This window comes from Falco naumanni, chromosome 1, assembly GCF_017639655.2.
Source record: "Falco naumanni isolate bFalNau1 chromosome 1, bFalNau1.pat, whole genome shotgun sequence".
In the NCBI taxonomy this organism is placed as follows: domain Eukaryota; kingdom Metazoa; phylum Chordata; class Aves; order Falconiformes; family Falconidae; genus Falco; species Falco naumanni.
Genome location: NC_054054.1, coordinates 84,525,347 through 84,548,018, shown reverse-complemented (window position 1 = coordinate 84,548,018; position 22,672 = coordinate 84,525,347). Strand labels below are relative to the sequence as shown.

Genomic DNA, 22,672 nt, shown 5'->3' with positions numbered 1-22,672 from the left:
CCACTATGTAGACCATGGTGGAAGTATTCAAGCCTCTATAAAGGACCAGATTATCTTACCTCCCTAAAGACTTATCTCAGTATACATCAAACTGAACTTGCAGGTTCCCATTGATTTGGTTACTGTCCAATGCAAACTCAAGCAACATGCAGGATTATCCTTATCGTATAGAGTAGTATACCCAGGAATTGGTAAGGATCTTCTCAGATGATTCTTTGTCCTTTTCAAGGTATCACAGAAGATGACTTAATTTTTTTTTTAGCGTGAGTATAAAGTTTTCTCCTTGGTTTTACCACATGTCAGCCAAATCACGGCTAAATATATGCAGCATAGCTTGGATGAAGCGATGTGGGAGGTTCAAGTGAAGATACGGCTCAACAAGGAGTTGAAAAGATCAGTAATTCACCAGTGGAGACTTGTCCCCAAGATATCCTTAACTTTGAGAAGACTTAGGTTTTGAGAAGATTTGCATTCACTTCTTAAACAAGGACAGCTTCATTCAGCATCAAACCCTTTACACGCTGGTAAGCACAGAAAAGGACTGGCACACAGTATTTTGGAGTGTGCCTTATAACATAGAGCATCATGACCACCTACTGTCAAAGGCAGTCAAATAAGCAGCATGTCAAACTGACCGTTTCAGGCCAAGTTACGTTAATCTAATTCCTTGCATCTCTAAATAGCAGAGAAGTCTACAGCGAAGTACTGTATTTAACCTTAAAAATATAGTACAAAATAAAAAGTTGCAATATGTTAACACTTCCTCATATTAGTGTAGTTAAGACACTCTGTTACACAAAAAAAATGCACATGGAAAATACAAGACGAGAAGTTCTGCCACACTGCTGTCAAGGGCTAGAAGGTGTTTTTCAGGAAGAAGCATGTCACAGGCATGGCCACAAAGATAAAGGATTATATAATTTTGCATGCATCACATATATAACTGTAGTAGTATTTATATGCACCATCTGCTTGAACTATGAGTTACTTAAACACTGTTTGGTAGCATGATCCAGAGAACGTAACTTCAAGAATAAACCCTTCCTACTGACCACAGTAACTGCTGTATGGCGAGGCGTTCAGATACGACAAATTTGTAGAAGGTGCCTAGATTTAAAAGTTTTAGATATAATTAACAGCATTAATATAACACAATATAGATAATCTTATAGCTGGATAATTGAGATAGTGAATTTAATCTCATTAATGATTAAATACAGAGTTAACTGCACTGGGCTACATTATTGCATGGTCTCCCTTCCTCATCAACTCTCTTTTCACCCTTCTTGGATTCCTGTTATATCTCTCCTGCCATTTATATTTATCCATCATATTTTTTCACACACCACCTAACTGCTTGCTTTCCTTCCGAGCTTTGCTATTCAACCACCTGGTTCTCTACCTCTCTTTCGTATCTTAATATTATCCGGTTACTTTACTCCAGCAACAGAACAGCCACAGGCTTATTTGTAAGTTTTCTTCCTGCTATAATCACATTCCTACAGATTATTGTCAGGTATTTCACAGACCAGAGTGAAAAAGCATTTACTGGTACAAATTTTGCACTATGCAATAAGAAATTAAAGACTCATTATTTCATTAAAACTCTTTTCTAAGACCCTCCACATCTTCTGATATTTACTGTCCTCAAGGTGACTGTAGCCTTTGTAATGGGTATGAAGATGTTTATATAATGGAAGAAGTGCAAAAATGTTTTAAGTGTTAGCCCACACAGAATTCTAAAGCCTATGTTTGGTTTCCAAACCCACCTTGAATGCCTGACAGTTCTATAGGCAGTGGGAAGTGAGTGCTTTGCTTTTGAATGTGATCTAGATCTGGATTTAGATGATGAATGGTACTTGAATGGTGATCGAGATCTTGTCCGAGATCTTTTCTTGTGCTTTTTTCTTTTCTTTTCCTTTTCTTCATCCCTAGGAGGATCTTTGCTTTTGCTTGAAGGCCTTTCTGCTTGTTTAACTTCTAAGGTGGGTAAAGTTCTGACTGCAGTCACAGGACATGGTGTACTATTGACACCCTGAAATCAAAAGGTAAACAAAGATCAGTGTTAAGTTTTCAAAGCTTCATGCAAATTTTTGATTTGCGAAAACCCTGTAAGTATGGACAACACATAAGCATCTCCAGTCCTTTATACTAAACAGAGAGCTACATCTACTCCTCTGCATGCCACATACATGCAAAATTTTACAAAGAAACTTAAGATATCCTGCATGGTAGTCTTGCCAATATACAATACAGGTTTTTTTTGCAGAAATGCCGATTAATGAGTACAACAGCAAGGAAAATAATAACTAACAATCACCTTGCATCGTTTGACTCATGAAAGTATGTGAGAAATATATCGATCTTAAGAAAGTAGTTATTTAATCAGTAACAATCTAGCCTCCCACGAATGCTTTAAAAACTTGAAGTGCTGCATCAGCATTATGTAAAGCATGCATAAGTAGGGCTGACATCTTCAAGAACATGTGTCTAGTAGTATTTAATGAAGGTATACAGTTCCCCAAAGATACACATGCAAGTTGGGATATGCATGCTAAGACTGTCAGCTTAACTAGGACATAGTTCTGAAGTTTTCAGAACTTTTTTCCACTTTTTAGAAGAAAAGTGCTCTAAAAGAAAAAAAAGGTACTATCAGGTATCTTTTCATCTTTTATTTAAAAAAGGATAAATCTGGAAACATGATCAGGAACTACTGACATCCAAAGTTAAGTTTTAGTGTCACTTTCATCCCTGAATTGAGCTGTTTAATTTACAACCCCAAGGAAAACAACAAAATGAATTAGTGCCGACAAAAATTATTTCTGTACTTTGCAAAATAAGTGTTTTGCATTGACAGGGTTAGGAAGATCACAAATATTATTAATTTCAAAGACAGAACAGGTCCATTCACAGTTTATGTTCAGTGAGTAACTCTGGCTGCAGTTGGTTAAGCAAAACATAGCATACTCCATGAAATTTTCAAATTATCAGCTTGCACCTGAGAGAATTCCGCTCAATGCCTTGTTGAAAACAATTCAAGTCAGGCACTCTAGATATACTCCTGATTTCAAAGCCTGTCATTCCCACAGCTGCCATTTCAAGGCAACTGGAGAAATCAGTTTCCCTCTGTCATAATTTCTGCTCCACCTGGTCTGACACTTCCACCATCTGATACAAGGATGCCTACCGTGATTGGAATAAAACATAATACACTAAAGCCTGTTCCTAACTTGGTTATTTCAGGTTATCTTTTCCTTTCTTTTTACCCATCTCCTACTGTGAATACCTCAAGGCAGTAACTGACCACATTTGAATAACTGGAAATCTAGCTTTGCTTCAAGTTAGAGCACCATAGTTCTTTTCTGAGCTTTAACTGATAAATGCTATTGCAGTATTTACAAAAGTAGCAATAAAGCAGTACCTTTGCTTCAAGGATTATAAACACTTTATAGCACAATCATTTGAGTGACTAGTTTACCAGAGGTCCATTTCCAATCTCACTAACTTCACAATCCACATTTAATTACAAACAACGCATGCCCAAACTATGGAGTTTCCTAAAAGACCACTGCAGCTGACTTTTGCTCCTTGACAATGTTATTCATCTCTTTATACAGTATCTTAGTCTTGGCTTTGAACACTACTGAATATGTAACAGACTGGTTTGCCTTGAAGTAGACTCCTCTAACAGCTTGAAACAAAGCAGCTATAGGCAAAGTAGAGTTAAGAAGAGAACAAGGCGTGGGGGGGAATTGGCTTTCACCACCCAAGTTCATTTGGCCGCATAAAATACAAGCTGTCATACCACTGCCAAAAAGCAAGTTAATATATGAATGACACACTTTGAGTTCACACAGAGGTGCTCTCAGAAACCAGAATGAAGAACCCCACAATGCTAAGCCCCTCTACGTATCCACAAAAAGCACTGGATGCTGAACCGTGGACTCCCCTTGACTTTCAGGATGCTTACACCAAGGGGTGACAGTGCTGTCCAGACACCTCTGAGAAAAGCACAGCTGCAGGCTGGCTGGCTGGCTGTAGATTCAGACACCACTGCTTCAGGTTACTAATGAATCATGTTTGGAAAGCCATAGAGAAGTAATTTTAGCTACCCCCAGGTGAGTATGTAGGCTCTGGAGTGCAATACAACAGCTAACGCACAGGGAGACATCACCTATCCATCTGAACCTACGCAATGCACCACTGCAAACCAGCAGCTCAGCTGATCGTTGTCAGGGCACAACACAACTGTGAACAAATGCGCTGATTCCCTCAGTGGCAACCCTGGTTGCCTTCAAGAAAAAAAAAAAATCATCAGCAAAATGACCTGATTCGCCATCAGAGCACAGCACAGAGCTCAGTGAAAGAACTCAATGCCCGCAAGTTACCAGGCCACAAAGAAAATTTCTGGGTGTACAAGTAATGCTGCTGAACAAAAATAATTTGAAAAAAACAAACCCCCTGTCTTAGCATCTGGCAAATAGAAGAAGCTGTCAGGGGTTTGTGTTTTCACTAGTGAAAGCTGATCTAGGCAAACTAAGGTAATGGGAACTAAAACTGGAAGCAAGAATGCGGGAGTGGGTGTGTGGGTAGAGTGGTGGTGGTGAAATCAAAGCAAGCAGATACTGACAGATTATTCAGCATTTCCAAAACTGGCCTGGCTTTGCAAATCTGCAGGACAGTAGAACAGTCTTAGAAAGCACGGTAACAAACTGGCTACCTGATGAATTTTATTATGCATCTCAAAGGATGAGAGATTTAAATTTTTTGAGAGCTCTTCTAAGGACTTACACTGCAAACGTTCAGGAAGCATTCACTTAATCTCACTTCCTTGTCCATTTGGGGTAACACCACAATTTTTTTGGCCCTTATTAAATGTTACAGTGGCAGACAATTTCACTGACAGAGTTGCTCTTCAACACTTTATCTGCATGACTGAAGCAAATCTGCCTAAAATAATGCTTCCTACAGTAAACACTTGGTATAAAAAAAAATGTTTCAGAGATACCTTTTTGGAAAACAAAAATGATTCAACAACTTGTTTAGCAGGAATGGGTTAGGAAAGAGCTCAGTATCATAAAGAAATTATAGCTTTACGAGCACAGAAACGAGCACTTCAGTTCATCACAAGACATTTGCATATTTGCAGTATTCTTAAGACCAGAACACAGACTGGGTATTCTGAGGTTACACTACTTAAGCAATACAAAGCCAACATGAGAAGGGAACCAAAAGGCGCTTATTGCAACAGAACAAAACACTAGCACTGTTCCTAGTACAAACAAAATCTACTGGTAAAGAACATTATCAATAATGTTACTAACACTTTTACAACTGGGTAGTATTTCTTCTGTTCTGAACAGCTGAATTTTGCAGTAATTTGAATCTTATGTTAGATAAAAATTGAAAAGCGAGGAATGTCAGAACTGTGAAGTTAATCAACAATTCTTTTACTTCATTAAAATCTGAAAATACCCTAGATTCTTTTCTACCACTGCACCTTTTTCACTGCAGGTTCCCCAAAACTTATGGTGAAGTATCCCCTGACTGAGAATTAATAAGCAACTGTCCACCAGCAATGCAAGTGTATGATTGCTCTGCACATCAAAGCGAGCAGTTACCACTTTCAGAAGAGTTTGTCAGTCCTAGCCTCAATAAACTGGCCCAAAATGATTAAACAAAAGTGATAAAAACATTTTGTATAGAATAAGTTCCTATTGAACAAATGCAATACTCAATACTCATAAGACTCAACAGTTTCATCAAGGTTTACCTGCTGCACTGAAACACAGCTATTAACAGTACACTGACTGTGCTAAGTACTCCAAAAACAGTCAGAATTTTGCATTTTCAATTTTGGATGCCCAACTGCAAAAAAATAAGTGGCTGTGAATCTGTTTGTGTATGGACAATCAACATGGCATTGTATCTTGAGTACTCTGAAGACTAAAAATCGAGGCATAGAACATTCTTAGCTCCCTCACCTATCTTAATTAAGATGGCAGTTCCTGATTTTTACCTTTATTCCCCACTATTAAATATTAATAAAAATATTACAGTATCAGGAATTACAACTCAAGTGTATTTTTATAGTAGGGTTCTTGCAATGAAAAATTTCTAAGTGCCAGCAAGCTCTCCACCCCCCAAATGCCACATTAGTATGTGACATTTTGTTCTATGTTTTTATCTGTCCTTTTGAAAAAGCAAGATAAAGGAAATATATAAACATACACACACTCCCCTTCCACGCTAAACAGAAGATACAGATACCTGGATTCAGAAAAAAAAAAAAGGTAAAGAAATGAATGGTCCTGAAATATTCTAAAGCATTTTTTCATTAAGTACCGATTGGATAGTTTTCATCAGACAATTACATTTTGCTCACAAATTATCATTAAGAAAATATGTAAACATAAAATATAACATTATTATTCCAGAGAGACATGCAGTAATATCTACAGTCAGTCCACTGCTAAAAATAGTAGGATCAACTACAACAGTAAGTGTGGAAGATGTACATTGTCTACGGTTGTTCATAACTTTGTTATGCTTGGAAAAACTTGAATAGCATCTCATTTTTAAATATGGCACACTTCTATTTCACTTGTAAACAGACTATTTTCCACAGGAAACAAAAATAAAAATTGTTACATACACAACAACCAAAGACAAGCCATGTAAAGAAACAAATAATAAAAGAGGGCTTCAAACCAAGGAAGATGAAAAAGCCAAAAGAAGTGAAGTTTTGTTTTGTGCTATAGAATCTTTATATTCAGAGGCACACGGCAGGTGACATTTGGGACAAGCCGTTAAAATAGAGCTACTTTCAAATCACATGCTTGTCTGGTTTTGCAGCATTATTATGCCAACTTTCTCTCCTTGTTTACATCACATACTAAGTTTTATATCGGTAACAGTTTCGGTATAACCAACTGTCTTTTACATGTGTATCAAAGTACTATTGCCCCTAAAGCATTTCTGACATAGGATAAAATACAAGAGAATTAGCAAAATAATCTGTATTAGAAGCCCATGAGACATGTTATTAGTTAAATCATGCCTGGCAGAAAAAACTGGACAGTACAACACTTGCAGAACACTTGTCACTGCATCAAGTCACTACTTTCAAGAAGTCAAATACACTCTGCCTCGTCTAGCCAGTCACCAGTGCTGGCCCCTTCTATTTTTTTCAGGTATTATCAGCACCAGTAGATTCTGGGAGAAATTTTATCAGTTATATTACTTTAATGGTCATTTATGACTAGTTTCTTTGACAAAAAATGAAGTCTGCAGGCCTTCCTTTGACAAGGGCAGCAGGGAGGGGACTTTACCAAGGCAAATTATATTTACCAAGACTTTTTGCTGGAAGCAATGATTTGGCAGCTTAAGATCTTCCCTCTGCAAGACTCCTATAACCTCCTACCATTATCAACCACTGTTAACAAAAACATTAAGCAAGTGTTCACAGGCAAGACACTGAACTATGACAATTTTCATCTGTCAGGCTTGGCTGCACACAGATGGAGACCCAGGGCTCCATCACAGATTCTTTTACTTTTTCTTTTTCAACCTTTTGCTCCCCGATGCACTCACGAACAATGCTGCTCAGATGGACAGGGTTAGGGATAATCAGAAGTCCTGAACGGATAGATTTGCAGACAAACAACATTCTGACTCCTGAAAAAGGTTGGGAAAAATGTTACAGGCCTACCATACCAAGTGTGCTGTGGCAAGCCCTACTACCAAGGGTGACACTTGTATTCAGAATTCAACTCATGCCAATAGCCAGCATGCTTGTTTTATTAAGCTGGGTGAGGGTATAAGTAAAACAAGACAAACATACCATCTTAACATGACCTCTCCCAATGTCTAATCTACTTAATTCAGGTTTTGATAAATATATATAAGAGCATGCACAAGCCTTTATTCTCCTTATATATAAATATATGTGTCATCTTAAATTTTAAAATTTAAATTAATTTTAATAGTTTTGGAATGAACTTTGCATTTCAGACCATGAAACGCCTTACTTTATTTTTTTAAAAATAAAAAAGCACTTCAATGCAGCACTCCAGATAACCTGGTGTACCCCAGCTCTGCATACCTAGAAGAACTGCAGTTGTTAGAACTGCAGGTTGTTTGCTGTTACAGGACAAAGAACCTATGTTCATTGCAGAATAATTGCAATTTCTCTTTACTGACACTGCCTGACAGATGTGCCAGTTGGCCTGATTTTTCTTGTTATAAAAGTGTCTATGTGAATTACACATGTAAACACCAAGAAGTGAAGTGCCACTCAGTCATTGTTTACCCACGTCCTGAAAAACAGCAAAGACTTCACTACCATGTTACTGGAAGCTGATCAGATGTGGAAACTAAGCTACATATTTTCCAAGTACTGCTGAGGAAATATGATGCATAACTACTGTTGTAATGCATGCAAGAATAGTGAGGAGCCAATTATGAAAAGCTGTGCTGCTCCATTGCTCGAGCTCATTTTTCAGCCTTTTGTTCCTCTTGCTTGATTTCACTTTAAGGAAAAACAGAAAACCGTATAAAAGAAATAATTCAGCTATCGAAAAAGTAGATCTGACTATTTTTAAGATTCAGCTGAAGCCAAAAAATCGTAAAAGTGCTATGTTCTGTGGTATCAACTGTCCTTTACATGCAGTTAGTAGAACCAATTTTGTTCAAAGTTATAACATATACTCAGTACTAGCATTTCTTTCAAGAAATACTAGGTATCAGGAAAATCTGACAGAGCTCAAAAAAGCTTTGCTCATTTAATGCATCTCTACAGCAGTGTGATAAGCAGGTTTTCAGCACAAACATACACTGTGTGTACACATAAATAGCATCAACTAGTTTTTATATAGTTGTTAGGCAGGGGCAATTTCAGAGGAATTATGCATCTCCCATGAACATTCTCAACTTCTTTTCATGCTTTATTACACATCTCAGTCATTACTCCATTTTTTGAGACATTTTAAGCTACAAAAATAATTTGAGTACATTAACTCTATGGTCGCTGTAAATCAATTGTTTGTTTCCTGGACTCTTCATTGGATGCTCCTTCCCCCCAAACAGGAGATGAAATACATTAAGTGACATTTCTGCGGACTTTCATATTTAAATAGCATTGTTTAAATATTTAAATTCTGAAATTTCCCCAATTAGCACCATTAACCCAACTACAAAACTAAATTTACATCTCTCTCTCAACCTTTTTTTATACACACATTTCTATTTAATTGCAATCAGTGTTTTTAAATGCATCTTCTTGTTTCTGAAACATGACTGAAAGAGCTTAACCCCCCCCATGCTACGTATTTATTTATAAACTTATTTAGACATCATGATGCAATTTACTATATTCTCACTATTTATAAAACAGAGGCTACCAAATCCACACCATGATTTCACTTATCTTTTTCCAATAAAATTTCTTGAATCAAATGGGCTGTTACCAATAGGCAAACCAGGCAAGTAGAGCAAAAGGCAGATTACATATTGGAATGAATGTAGATGGATGTGGATACCTGGGTAGCTGAAAAGGGTCACATAGACATAGTCGAGCTGGCTGGACAAAAATGCACACTGCTCTCAGCTTATCTGAAGTAAAGCAAAATACACTGTCTTTGGCTGTTCTTGTTACACAATAACAGGAAGATTTCGGTGGGAAAAGAATGTTGCAGGTGGGAACAGATAACTACAGAAGAGAAACTAGGGGCGGGCTTGATATTTAGGCAACTAACCAATAATGAGCTTAACTTTGGTAATATGTATGAGCTAATTATAACAAGGCATAAAAGGTGACTGTAAGGGACAATAAACGAAGTCTGCTGATCACTCATATTGAGTGACTGTGTCTTCCCTCCGTCGCAACAGATGGAAGCTTTTTCAAATACGGTAAAATGGAAAGGCAAACAAAACTGAAAAAAATTCACGTTTCAAAATTAAATTCTATATGCATGTATCTATATAAACATAGACAAGCATGTCAATAAGCAAACTACACTTAGGACGAATATTACTTCCAAAGACATTATGGCATTTTAGACTGCTCATTAACACATTACTAGCATTCCCAATAAAGGAGTCAATTTTATTTCAAAAAAACCCCCAGTAACATTTAAATATGTATTTGAAATGCTAAATAATCCCTTTTATAAAGAAAGCATCTCCAAACTATTTCTATTGGTAAGAAGCAGAGCAATGGGTTACTTTAAAATTCTTAAATACACTGAATTTTTTTCTGTGTGAAAAAGAGATGCCTTCTCTGAAACTGTACATATACGGGAGAAGGAAAAAGTTCTTAGCAAATGAGTTTACTGAGAAGTGGGATTAGGGTGCAGTTTTTGTTGAAAAGTTCACTTGCTTTTCAGCTAATTCAGCTTAGAACTTCAGCAAGTACAGATGTGAGTGAGGACACCCATCTGCTCTTCTGAAAGAGGGTCAGCTGTTACTGAGGAGTTACTTCTTATTTCGGGCATTCTCTTAAAGAAAAATAACCAAAGAACCCTAGCTTAGCAACTTTAATGTCCCTGACAAATCCCCTTGAGAAGGAGAGCAGAACTGCAAGTCTGGGGAGCTTTGCATTACCACTGGCTCTTTGCATTCACTCTTCAATATACAACTGGAAAAAACTACTGATCACTTACGTCAGTCATGGAAAATTTGTTAGGAGCAACAATGAGAATCCCAAACAGCATCTCTTTGGGATATGACCACACTCAATTCACATATTTGCTACTCTGTGGTGATATGGATCACCTGAACTACAGGTGTATCTCTTCCAATTGCCTGTTCTCTTGAAAGCATTTTGAGGGCTAATCTATTATTTATTTGGAAAAAATCAAGAATGGGGCAACGAATTACTTGTTAGGTACTGGAATTCTTTCTGTGGGAAAGGAAACAATGAAAAGCCGTGTCCTTCATTCTTGTAACAAGTCTGTAACAATCAATACCTGAAATTTTCTGTCAGTATCCAGAGATTAAGTTTTGCTTGATTAGTACAACCAAGAATGATTTACTGACTTTTGTGGAAGCAATATAATTCCAAAATGAGGAAGCAGGTTCTACTTCCCAACAATATTTGTTTTTGCAATGTGCACAGAAAGCCTGCAGCATTTACAAATGCAGTAGTTTCAATCTGGCTTAGTGAAGGATCCTGCAACCACACCCTAAGCTGCATAAATTTCCAGCCCTAATTAGGTTGTTTCCAGAAACTACACAGTCTACAACAAATCCCATTCCGACATTTTCCCCACAGCTGTTTACAACTACTGCAGTGAAGACAAATGTCAAAGGTAAATTTGTCGAAAATGGATTTTGACAGTTTTTCTTCCATTATGAAGAGAGATGGTATGGACTTGCTGGAGGTGTCCATACAAGTACTGGAAACACAGGCTCCCCCATCTTTTAGCAAGCATGCATCAGAACACACCAGATTGGCATGTGCTTATGGATAAAATGATGCTTAGGCTGAATAAAAACGAGTGACACTCCTGGAAGTAAAATTACTACTTCTAAAGCTAGGACAAGCACTATACTGGCAGAAGGAGATTGGCTCTGCGAAAAAGCTGGAACAAAGGGAAAAGAAAACAGAACAAACAGAAACAAAGTAGGAAAATAGCCTATCTCCTCTGTGGGTGAAGTTAAGCAATTAAGAACTTAAATGGACAATACACAATGTAAATAGGAATGTGACTCTTCGATAGAGAACATACTCTGTTGCCAAAACCTGCAGATGGAGAGAAAAGCTTCAGGACAGCATTACGATGCAGGAACAAATCAATACTTGAAGGATTTTCCTATATAATAAATTCAAATCCCTCATTTAGGCTTTTAAAATTGTATTTATTTTACACAAATCAGAAAGGGTTTACGAGAAACAATTATTTCTTAGCTATTTTAAACAGCATTGTCTGTTAGTAGGGAAAAAAGCAAATGTGTGGCTTTGATCAATACAGGTTTTTAGAGTTTGGTTTTATATTTCATTACTGAAGTTTAATTACTAAAGTCTTTTGGCCCAAGATTCTGCTTTACCCTTGCCTACTCAAAAATTCTAAATCTTATTAAAGTGACTTCTAGAGACTCTACCCAAAAAAGATGCTTTTATTATCACCACCCATCAACAGACTGGCTGGTAACAGTTCTCTTCACTCCAGAAGATAATGCCAACTAACTGATTCACAATTACTTCTGCAAGATAAATCCTGTTTCTCCTCTTTGGAGTACTGTTTCCAAAGGAAATTCATAGCTGATTTCTCATAGCCATGCACTGAACTACTAGAATTTATCACAAACAGCCAAATGGCAAGGGAACTTACTAGCAATCTTATTGTGTTCCTAAAACCTAATAATAGGTAGTCATCAATATCCAGGTTACTCTTGGATTTGGCCTAAGAGTGCAGTATCATGATGACCCACTCGGAGCTTCTAAAAACCCTCAAGCTGTTATTACCATAGTACTATCTAGGGTGGCTGACTACCCAAAGAATGAAAATGCATGTAGACAGAAAAGAGAATTAAAAGGCAGAAGAAACATGGAAAACAGTTTGCCTCTGCCACATGACTATTTCCTAGTAGTCTACAAAAAAGCAGAGGATTTCAGTTTCTAACATCTATCAAAAATTGTTCTTTGAAAGAAGTGCAAGAATACTAACACTCCAAATTGATTTGCTACAGAAAGATACTTGCTTCTACTCTCTAAAATAAGAGATTCTGCTGAATTGAATGAAAGGATTAGGTCACTTCATGATCAAGTAGGCACAGGCAGCGTGCCTACTTCCAGTTCTCTGGAAGACAGCTAGCAGTATAATTAGCCCACTCAGTTATTTCACTGTGAGTTTTCTGTTTTGACTCTTCATCACCTATGCCCAGTGAATAACATACATACATATATTTGTTTGAATTTTGTGCCACTACCTGTAAATTCAGCTTTATTTTAAAATTAACATCCTTATAATAAAACAAAATCTTTTATAACTCCCACACTAAACTTGGGCCTAAAAGAGAAAAAAGCATCCTAGCATTCTAAGCTTTCAAGGAGTTCACATAAAATACACAACTAACATAAAGATGATGGAGTACAATGATTATATAGTTTTCTCCCACCTATGTATTTGTTTTCTTGATTAAGGATGTACAGCTATAAGCCTTAAATCACACAGATGAGCTCACTAATTATTCCCCTCAGTTTCATGCCAGTTTAATTAATTAAAAAAAAAAAACCCAAACAAAATCCCAACCAAACAACAAAATCCAGCAAAATAGGTGCAAAGTAAGTCCTAAAGCTCAGTTGCCTGTGAGTTTTTCCTGAACTCAAAGACATCAAAACGCACATTAAGTAAGTATCAAAACAGATATCCAGATACTCTTGAAAGATACGTATTCTAATTCATGGACCACTCACTAGTACAGAGTTAAACTTGCAAGCTCAACTTACAGTACTTTCCATTCTCTAACTAGCTAACTAACCTCTGAATTATCCATCGTTATTTCTCTACCAGATCTTTAATAACAGATGACACACATATGTAAAATGACTGAAAAAAAGATTTAAGTGTTTAAAATTCAAATTTCTCCCCATTTAGAAAAGTTTCTATCTCTTCAGTCAACTTCATAACCTACTGTCAGATTCACGCTCCATAGCTAAGTTTTCTGCTAGCTTTATGGTAACGAGAAATTTATTTCCTGCTTACCTCGTTACTGAAGGAATTCTCTTCAATTTTCTCAGATTCTGCCTCTGCCAGAGGGTTCTTCAGGGTCTGCAAGAACAGTGCAGCTTTCCTCTTGCGCTCTGCTTGTAGCTGCTTTTCTTTTGATTCTTTGGAGGCCTGTGCAAGCTTCTCTCTTGCTGCAGCTGCTAATCTATCCTCTAGTTTCTGTTTTGCTAAGAAGGACGATTAAGCGCAAAGCGTAGAGTGAGACATGCTTGGGGAACTTGGGTTTCCTTGAAACACCCTCCACCCCCGCCCCAAACAGCCCTCCAATCATTCTCAGACCTTTGTAGTACATCCGTTCAAAGATCTTAATTCACAGATGTATCACTTGCTTGATGAAAAGCAGTACTGATGAAGTAAACATTTTTAAGCTTAAAGAAAATTACATGAAAATCCAATCCTGAAAATCCAGGATACTTGTCCTTTTCTATTTACAAAAGCTATCTACAGAAAGTAGCATGGTATATTCAGAAGCTTTTTCTTGTGCTTGTTAAGTGCGATGCAATCTCTCCATTTTGCTCTTTCCACAGAACTGATCCTTACCTTACGTTTTCCAGCCCTATTCACATACATCTTAAAATGTTTACACAAGGGCTGCTCCAGAAATTTGCAGAAACTGTTTCACAATTGTTACAACCAACAGTTATTGTTATGTGATTACAGAAAGAGAGTAAGCCAGTTTCTTCAACTATGCACCTAACTGATACTTTGTCTAATTTTTCCATCTTACACTTCTACTTTTGTGTTCTGTGTATGTACAAGACAAAATATTGGCAGAGTTTTTCCAACTCACAGTTTTTTCCCCAACATGTTTTACACTTTATTTTTATTAACATACAAAGTATTTTGTATTTGCTTTAGATTTGTATCACCATAGCATACCCTGTGCTACTAAAGTTCACAAAAGGAACTGCTACTTAGGAGCAAAATACCAAAACATTTTGAAGATGAAAAATGAAATACCTGTGGTATACTCATATTGGAAGAGAAATAATTTTTTAAGCTGGTGAACACTGACAATGCCTCCACTTTATTATACACTCTCTGCTGTTACACAGCCTTGGGGAGGAATGGGGTAAATTTGATCCCTTTAAAATATGCTTTCATTCAAAATCACAGAGCATACCCTTCTGCCCACATCAACAAGTTGATATCGGTCTATATGGGAATGCTATACAACTGAAAAATAGCTTGAAGCATTTCATTGTTCTCTGAAGAAAATGAGAAATGGCCATGCCTTTTTCTGGGCTCTGTCAATGCAATCCGGAAACCAGAAGTTTAGTGTTTTACTCTGAGGTTGTAATGGAAAAACACAATAAAATTCTGAAAGATCATGCATTAGGGCAAAGTACTCAACTCTGGTGTGTTGTGAGTTTGATTTTAGCTGAGCAACCAAGGAAGATTTCATTCTTAACAATAAGCAGGAAATTGTGGGAAAAGAAAAGAATTCCAATTCCTGTCCATGTGACATAGTGAAGATTCAAAATAGCTAAAATGCCATACTTATTTACGTGACAGTTTTGTAGTTTGCCTGAAGGACTCAAACCTTTCACTTTGTTCGCTGTGTAACATGGGATACCTTGTTTAGCTTCCAGCTCCTCCTGTGTAAGTTGAGGTTTTTTCTCCTCAGCAGCAGTACAAGGAGTGGTAACAGTCGGAGTATGGTTTGAAGCACTATTAGCATTCTCTTGGCCTTCCTTGCCCTCTTCTTCCTCCTCATCACTGTCATCATCTAATTTAACACGGTTCTTCTCCAAAGGAAGAAGGTCATTTTCTTTGGCCTTAATTGCAAAGCTTATTGGAGCAAATGATGCTGTGAATGAATGGGTAAGAATTTACACATCATTAGACTACAGTAGAAAACAGGTTTAATTTCTTGACCTTATCCATTACCCATGCAGACTACACCACACACACACACAAAAGAAACTCATATCATCCTTATGTTATGCTAATTATTCTGGGGAAAAGGACAACACAAGCTTTTTTTCTTTTTCTTTAAACAAATGTTGGAAACTTCATTTGCCCTGTAAAGATTTATTTCAAAGTCTTTTTCTAGTACTTCAGTACCATTAGGGATAAAGAAAGGTACTCCAAACCACCTCTGGAATTACATTTCCTAAGATAAAATACATAATTTCATATTCTGTCCCAAATAAATTTTGGTTTCAGTATTTCTTTTCCCAAATGAACAATCTACTCGTTCAGGCTTAGGATGAAAACACTGTGTTCAGGCTCCTATCTGACACACGAGAGTAGGAAACAGTCCCTTATGTTTCCTTTACGTTAAATAGATGTTTTGCACAACAATAGCATTTGGCAGGCTCGCAGAACAGTATTTAAAGACTCATTTCCATCTATATGAAAATTAATTACTTTAGGGAGTTAACAACATTTTATAACAGGAGATTAAAAGGCAAAAGCTAAGTGCTTTTCCCCAAATGTCTTAGCTAGTCTTGCTGCAGCAAGATTGGTGGTCAACTATTCCTCCCAAGCAGCCCCTACTATTCTAACACAAAAGGACAGCACACCACACTCATGCCAGCACACTCAAAAGGAAAAAGGATGCCTGTAAGAAACACTGAATAGCACAACAAAAAGAAAATTACGGATATTTCAAGCTAGGTTGTATTAATGGATGTTCAAAAAATATTAAGCATAGCTAATATATAAAATATTTAAGTCTGAAATAATCTTTTTGCCTCACAGAATTTTCCTTGAAACATTTTTTGAAAACAAAATGGGGAAGTAATCTCTAATCCATTTATCCAAAATGCAACTTCTAAGAATAAAGACTGGAATTTCTCACACATCTCAAGCAATGCAACCTACAACCATATGGTCTGCTACAACATTTATCTTTCTCAGGATGTCTTTTGCATATATATCCTAAAAGATTTCAGTCAGGGAAATTTAAATACAGTAATTAAATTACATACCAAGGCTTATAAAATATAAGCTTTGCATCTTGTAATTCTGGGGTAAAGAAATAGGCTCAGAAATTTAAGAACTCCAGAATTCCAAGAAAAGAGATACTATAATAGTGATTTTCCAACTTCTTCATATGACAAAACAAATCCTAAAATGGGATTTTACTCCCTCAGAGGCAGAAGAAAAATCTAGTGTGGATGTTATGTCTGTCTTGCAGCCAAGTACTGTATTTAGGTTACAAGAAAGTGAGATTTGTACCATATTAGAGGAAATGAAAATAGGGTTATAGAAATAGGATTGTCATGAAATGACTCACTGGTTACATTCCATCATCTAAATTTGAGCAGATTATTATTATTAAAGCACAGGCTCCAGTGTGCTGTTTATTAATAACACAACAAGAAGAAATGATATAATTTTCTATTGCATATTACATTGTCTTAATAGGGCATCTTTGAAGATAGGGAAGATTGCTCCTTCCCTGGGGAAGCCACTCAAGCTGCCCAGAGAAGAAACTGCAGAGTATGGACAGCCAGGCAACAATGGCAATGAGCTTCGAGCTTGCAGCCCATGGAGGGAAAGAAATTGCAGTGAGGAGCAGGAGAGAATTCTAGGGAACCACAGGGGATAAACTTATCAACAATTCAGAAAGCCGCTGAAGTGGCAGGAAGGCAGTACCTATCCATGGGAACACAGGTCAAGAGTGTTTTTCCTGTTTCTTTTTTTTTTTTTTTTACCAGTGGCTTTCAGTTCTAGTGAAAAGATTTAAGTTTCTAGTTTTTATTGAGAATAAGAAATTTTAGGGTATCTTTTCCCCATACACTAGGAAGGTGGTTCCCAAGTATAAATAATTGCTTCTCCAACTCAGGACACTAAGAGTATTTTAGCTGACTTTGTTTGACAGGCTTCCAAGAGATCCTCCCATTTTGTCCCTCTGCTGCCACGGCTACAAGAGGAAAAATATTCCACTCGGACACAAAAATGGTCTTTTTTACAGAATGACTAACATCCAACACAGGAAGACTAAGCAACTGAATAATAAGCCTAGCGTACTTCCTCCATATGCATGGTTTCAAATAAGACTACTGCTTTTATTCAGAAGGAATAACCTCTTTCTTGCACAGAGCTTGTAACTGTCAAGTTTAAAATGACAAAAATAGGAATCTACTGGGGTCACTGATGAAAGCCTTCAACTTTGCACAAAACTGAAATAAAGCAATTTATTCTGTCAGACCATAAATACCTGACAGTCTGATAAGAAAGAAATATGAAAGCAATCAAATTACTTATTTCAGTTGGGTTTTGATGCTTCCAGTGAAAATATTTTTTGCATGATAAAATTCTTTTCCTTACCTTCCCCCTGCCTTTCTCCCCACCTTTTTTTCTTTTTTAAGTGCTAACAAAAATTTTCATACCCAACAAATCATGCTAACATACCTTTCACCAGTTTACCATCACTGACAGTTTTAGAAGGAGGAACATCCTTTTTAGTTCCTGAAACTCCCTTAGCACTTGGCTCAGATGCATCTTCAGGTGCATGTTCATCTGCAAATTGAGTCTCACTTGGTGTATCACCGGCAGTATCTGCTGGAACATCTTCAGATGAAGATACTCCCTTTTCAAAAGAAACATGCAAGCTTACGAACTGGGTAGTTCATGAAAGAATTACTGCAGTGTCTGTGGAGCTGTAATTTTGTCAGCCATTTCAAAAATCACTAAAAGCTAGTTTTACATCAATAAGCACTCATGCCCCAAAGTCTGCTTCTTATAAATAATGCACTGCTTCATGTAAACCCACAGGCTGCAAAAACTACAGACCTACAATAAGAATGTGTTGTTATTTTACAGCAAAGAAAACGTTCTTCAGCTGGTACACTTTTGCCAACAACTGTTTTAAAAAATATATTTTTAAAATTAGACCCTGAAAGTATATAGGTCTTGATCTCCAGGGTCTAGGACAAAATCCATTAAAGTTAAAATCACAGAATGAAAACTTATGACATTTTTTTCCTAATGTGCAATTGCACAACACCGTCTATATAAAATCAGGTTTTACAGGGATCAACACAGGTTAATATGCTTGATTTGTTTCAACATTCTGCTGAAGAATGTTGGGCCTATCAATGGTTTTTGTGGCATGAAATTGATACACTCAGATGTGCTGAGATTTTCAGAACAGTAAAGAATTACATGACTGAATCATTCAAGACGAACTCTAAACTCACAGTATGAAGGCTGTAAAGGTGGACATAGCAGAACATTAAAGAACTTTACATGGTGATTACATAAAGTAATATAACATTTAAACGAACTTCTCAATAAATAGTTTGTTTGCTTTCCACTGGTTGCTGCTAAGTATACTTAACGTTGAAATACCAGTATTGAAGACATCCTTTCATTGCTCCCTGCAGCCATTCCCTGACCAACAGAACTAATTTCTGAAAATCCTCGAAGGGTAAAAACACAAGGAAATCAAGGACTTCATCCTGTATTTACTGAAGCCAGTAGCACCATTTCTTAGTAACTTTAATGGCCAAAAGGAGAACAATCAATTGCATTAGTTGCCTATATGTACATTACTAAAGCATAAAAACAATATTGAAATCATTATTCTAAAAAAATTAAAGACAGTGGCGTTATCTATGTAACCATGCAGTAGGAAAATATGTATTGCTACATGTGACCTCAAGGGAGTTAAACCAGTTTCTGCTTGCTTCTTAGCTGTATGCATTTGAAAATTTAAAATGAATTGATTACACTTTGGTTAATGTACAATTTCCCCCCCAAATAAATGTTAACAAGTCCTCAATAATTCTGGTAAGTATCATGAATTCAACTCACTGGTTGGCAAATAAGAAATTACAGAATAACAGTCAGCATTGTGGTACAGGACAATTTTGTTTGTAATTTATCAACTGAGTAAGATCACATTTACCACAGCTTATCTTTAAAAACAGTGTTTTCAAAACATTTTTCACTATTAAAATATTAGAGACAAGTGTTTCAAACAGCAACTAGTAATGAATTCCTTCATTTTCCACAAAGTGATTTTGAGGAGTTTACCCACAGGCCTACCTTTCTTCAGTTTAAGGTTCCCCAATCTAAGCCTTGAGATGACAAATGACATAGGGCCTAAAAAAAAAATAGCTCTTTCCCATGAAAAGTTAACATCAGATAATGTATTTCTGATACCATTTGCAATTTTCTTTTCAGCAAAAGAACAATCAAATGAGACTAGTTAAAAACAAGGATGCTAAATCTGGGTATCATCTTCTAATAAAATCGACTAAAAGCAGCAAACCACGTAGGAAACTGATGTAAGATTTTAAAGCTCCAATATTTTTTCAGTCAATCACGACAGGAGTCTTCTTTCATAAAACCTCCCTCACAAAAAGGCATCTCAGAAAAGTAGTCAATCTACTGTGCTACTGTTCTACTAAGAACCACAAGGCATATGAGAAGGTAAGGTTATTAAAAAGCTATAACTAACCTTTCCAACAACATAACACTAATCCTAATCCTACAAAGCTCTAAACTTCCACAAAGCATACATTCCCTTGTAAGAAAGCAGAAAGATTTTCAGGTTGCCATTTTGTATTACAACCACAGTGAGTGACTTATACTAAAAAGCAAGAACTAAATATCACACCACCTCATATATCCTTACTTAAATATTAAACAAAACTAAAGAGCAACAACAACAAAAAAGCATTCACATTTTTTCCTGAACAATTTCTCCTTAATTCAGTGGTGCATTTTTAAAACCTCTCATGGTCACACAACAGATAATCAAGCCCTTTTCTCACTAACACTGTATACACATATATTACAAATACAAATGCACACATACCTGACAGTTGTCATTGCTCTCTTTTTGAAGGAAGAACTGTTTTTTAAATTCATAGTAAGCATTATACTGGTGCCATGGTTGCAGGAACTCAAACCTGTTAAAAGAAAACTGAATATATGAAAATGCACAAGAACATAGCAAATACCAACAACCCTTTGCCGTCTAATTTTCTTTAGCAAATGGTACACTATTTTATGTTTGGAATCATTGTAACTTATGCCTAAACTTCCAGAGGATATGCATTCAGAGCAGGCTTTCTAAGAGACACTTTTGTTTATATTGGTTGTTTTGAGGTTTTGGGCAATAATGCTTTGGCAGTACCATTAAATAGGTCCCTGAATTTCAATTAAAAAAAAAAGGAGAAAAAAAGACAGTACTCTTCTTCTTGAGACCCACATGTCCTGGTAATAATCTTTTCAAATGAAAACCTCAGCTTTAAAAATAGAAGTTAAAATAATGTCTTCTCTTACCTGAGATCATTCTTGGCACGAACACTGGTTTCAAATTTTATTCCATTCCTAGCAACATACTCAGCTAGCTTATCAATAACAGGTTGGATATCTGGGGGCGGAGGTATAATGGCAACCACTGGAGCAATTGTGCTGAAAACATCAGAAGTATGTAAATTTTATAAACAGAACACAAATATTTTTCAGACACTTGCTTTAACAAAAAAAATATGTTACTTAGAAGTTTGCTTTCTGGGTTCATTATGCAGTTAAAATTACTTGCTTTTCCATCATGCAAAGACTTCATAGTAGCTGAGTAACAATAACCATGTACAGTATCAAAGACCAAAGTGGAGGGAATCAGAGCTGTATAACCACTGGCGAACGCTACTGAGGAATCACCAATAACAGCACCCTTACTAAATACTTGATACTGAAGAGCAGCAAAGACACCCCTCCAACCAACAAGCAAATCTATATGCAGTACCTTGTAGATGTTGTGGCAGAAGTCAACCCATTGCTACTATCGGTTGTGTCTGGGGGAGGCGGAGGTGTTGTACCAGGGGGTGGAGGTACTGTTGCTACCCCTGTAGTGCTTGATACAGTCACCCCTGCAGGCAATGCATTGTAGTAGGTGGCAACATCTATTCCTGGAGGTGGAGGCGCGAGGCAATAGGTTCCATCAGGTAGCATATAATAACTGTAATACATGGCTGCCACAGTTGCTATAAAAAGACATATTTAAGAACCATGTTCTAATTAGAAGAAAAAGACCCAATTAAAAAGAACGATATTGCATTAGTACAAACACATTGAGAATGCAGATTCACACAACACACCAAGAAATGGTGTCTATTTTCTTGTGTAAAAAACCCAAAGACAACGACAAATGCTCATATTAAAACACTAAGAATGAATAAGAAATATGTAGATTAAGGGACATAATCAGAACATACTAAAGGTCAGCTAGAAACCAAATAGGTAACAATGAATGAATGCAGTGAACCAAAGAAGGCCTATTAAAAAATGACCTAATATGAAATCATTCCTCCTAATACAATTCACCTCTGGCAGTTTAACTCAGGTAAAACTATGCACGCATTAAGAAAAAAACGTGCATATATACAAAATTAACATCAAGAAATTAAAGTACTAGCATCACTATTAAACCACTACATCATCATACACATATACCTACTTACTGAAACCTCAAAAAGTACACAAGTTTTGTAATTTAACACCAATACAATGAACAACCAATCTAAGCAAGTTTTCCACACTAGAGGCTTCTCCAGTTCTAAATATGTATTTCTTGAGAGTGCAAAGGCATATGGCTTGCTTTCTTTAAGAACAATACATTATAATACTTTAATAAGCTTAATGCTTTTAAACAGCAGTTACTTCTTGTAAATACAAAGATTTTCTGCAGAAAGACGTACGAACTAAAGCATTCAGGTAAAATATTTCAAAGGATTTACAGTAAGAGTTTACATTTCTGGAGGCAAAGCTTAATCAGTGCATTAGTTTATAATGAATTATGCTCTTAAAAGTTTCCTAAGCATTCCTGTGTGGCAGTATTTACTTTCTTCTAAGAATAAGTTATCTATAAGGAGAGCAGAATAAAGGTCTGTTAAGTTTTAAAGACAGGGAGAGAAACTACAAACTTAACTTGTGTTGCTAGTAAATTATAATCTCCCAGTTTGCATCATATACAT

General features: G+C 36.5%; 1 protein-coding gene across 5 annotated transcripts in view; it reads right to left on the bottom strand.

The window, feature by feature from the left end:
• Nucleotides 1-22,672, bottom strand: part of LOC121091788 (splicing factor SWAP) — a 49,473-nt gene that overhangs the window by 13,274 nt on the left and 13,527 nt on the right. For all 5 annotated transcript variants that reach the window (XM_040602011.1, XM_040601975.1, XM_040601983.1 and 2 more), the window contains exons 8-14: nucleotides 21,445-21,682; nucleotides 20,979-21,110; nucleotides 20,509-20,602; nucleotides 18,096-18,273; nucleotides 15,307-15,540; nucleotides 13,707-13,897; nucleotides 1,770-2,035 (exon numbers count right to left, since the gene is read on the bottom strand). In XM_040602011.1, coding sequence (XP_040457945.1) covers nucleotides 1,770-2,035; nucleotides 13,707-13,897; nucleotides 15,307-15,540; nucleotides 18,096-18,273; nucleotides 20,509-20,602; nucleotides 20,979-21,110; nucleotides 21,445-21,682 — 1,333 coding nt within the window. The remainder of the gene's footprint in view (nucleotides 1-1,769; nucleotides 2,036-13,706; nucleotides 13,898-15,306; nucleotides 15,541-18,095; nucleotides 18,274-20,508; nucleotides 20,603-20,978; nucleotides 21,111-21,444; nucleotides 21,683-22,672) is intronic.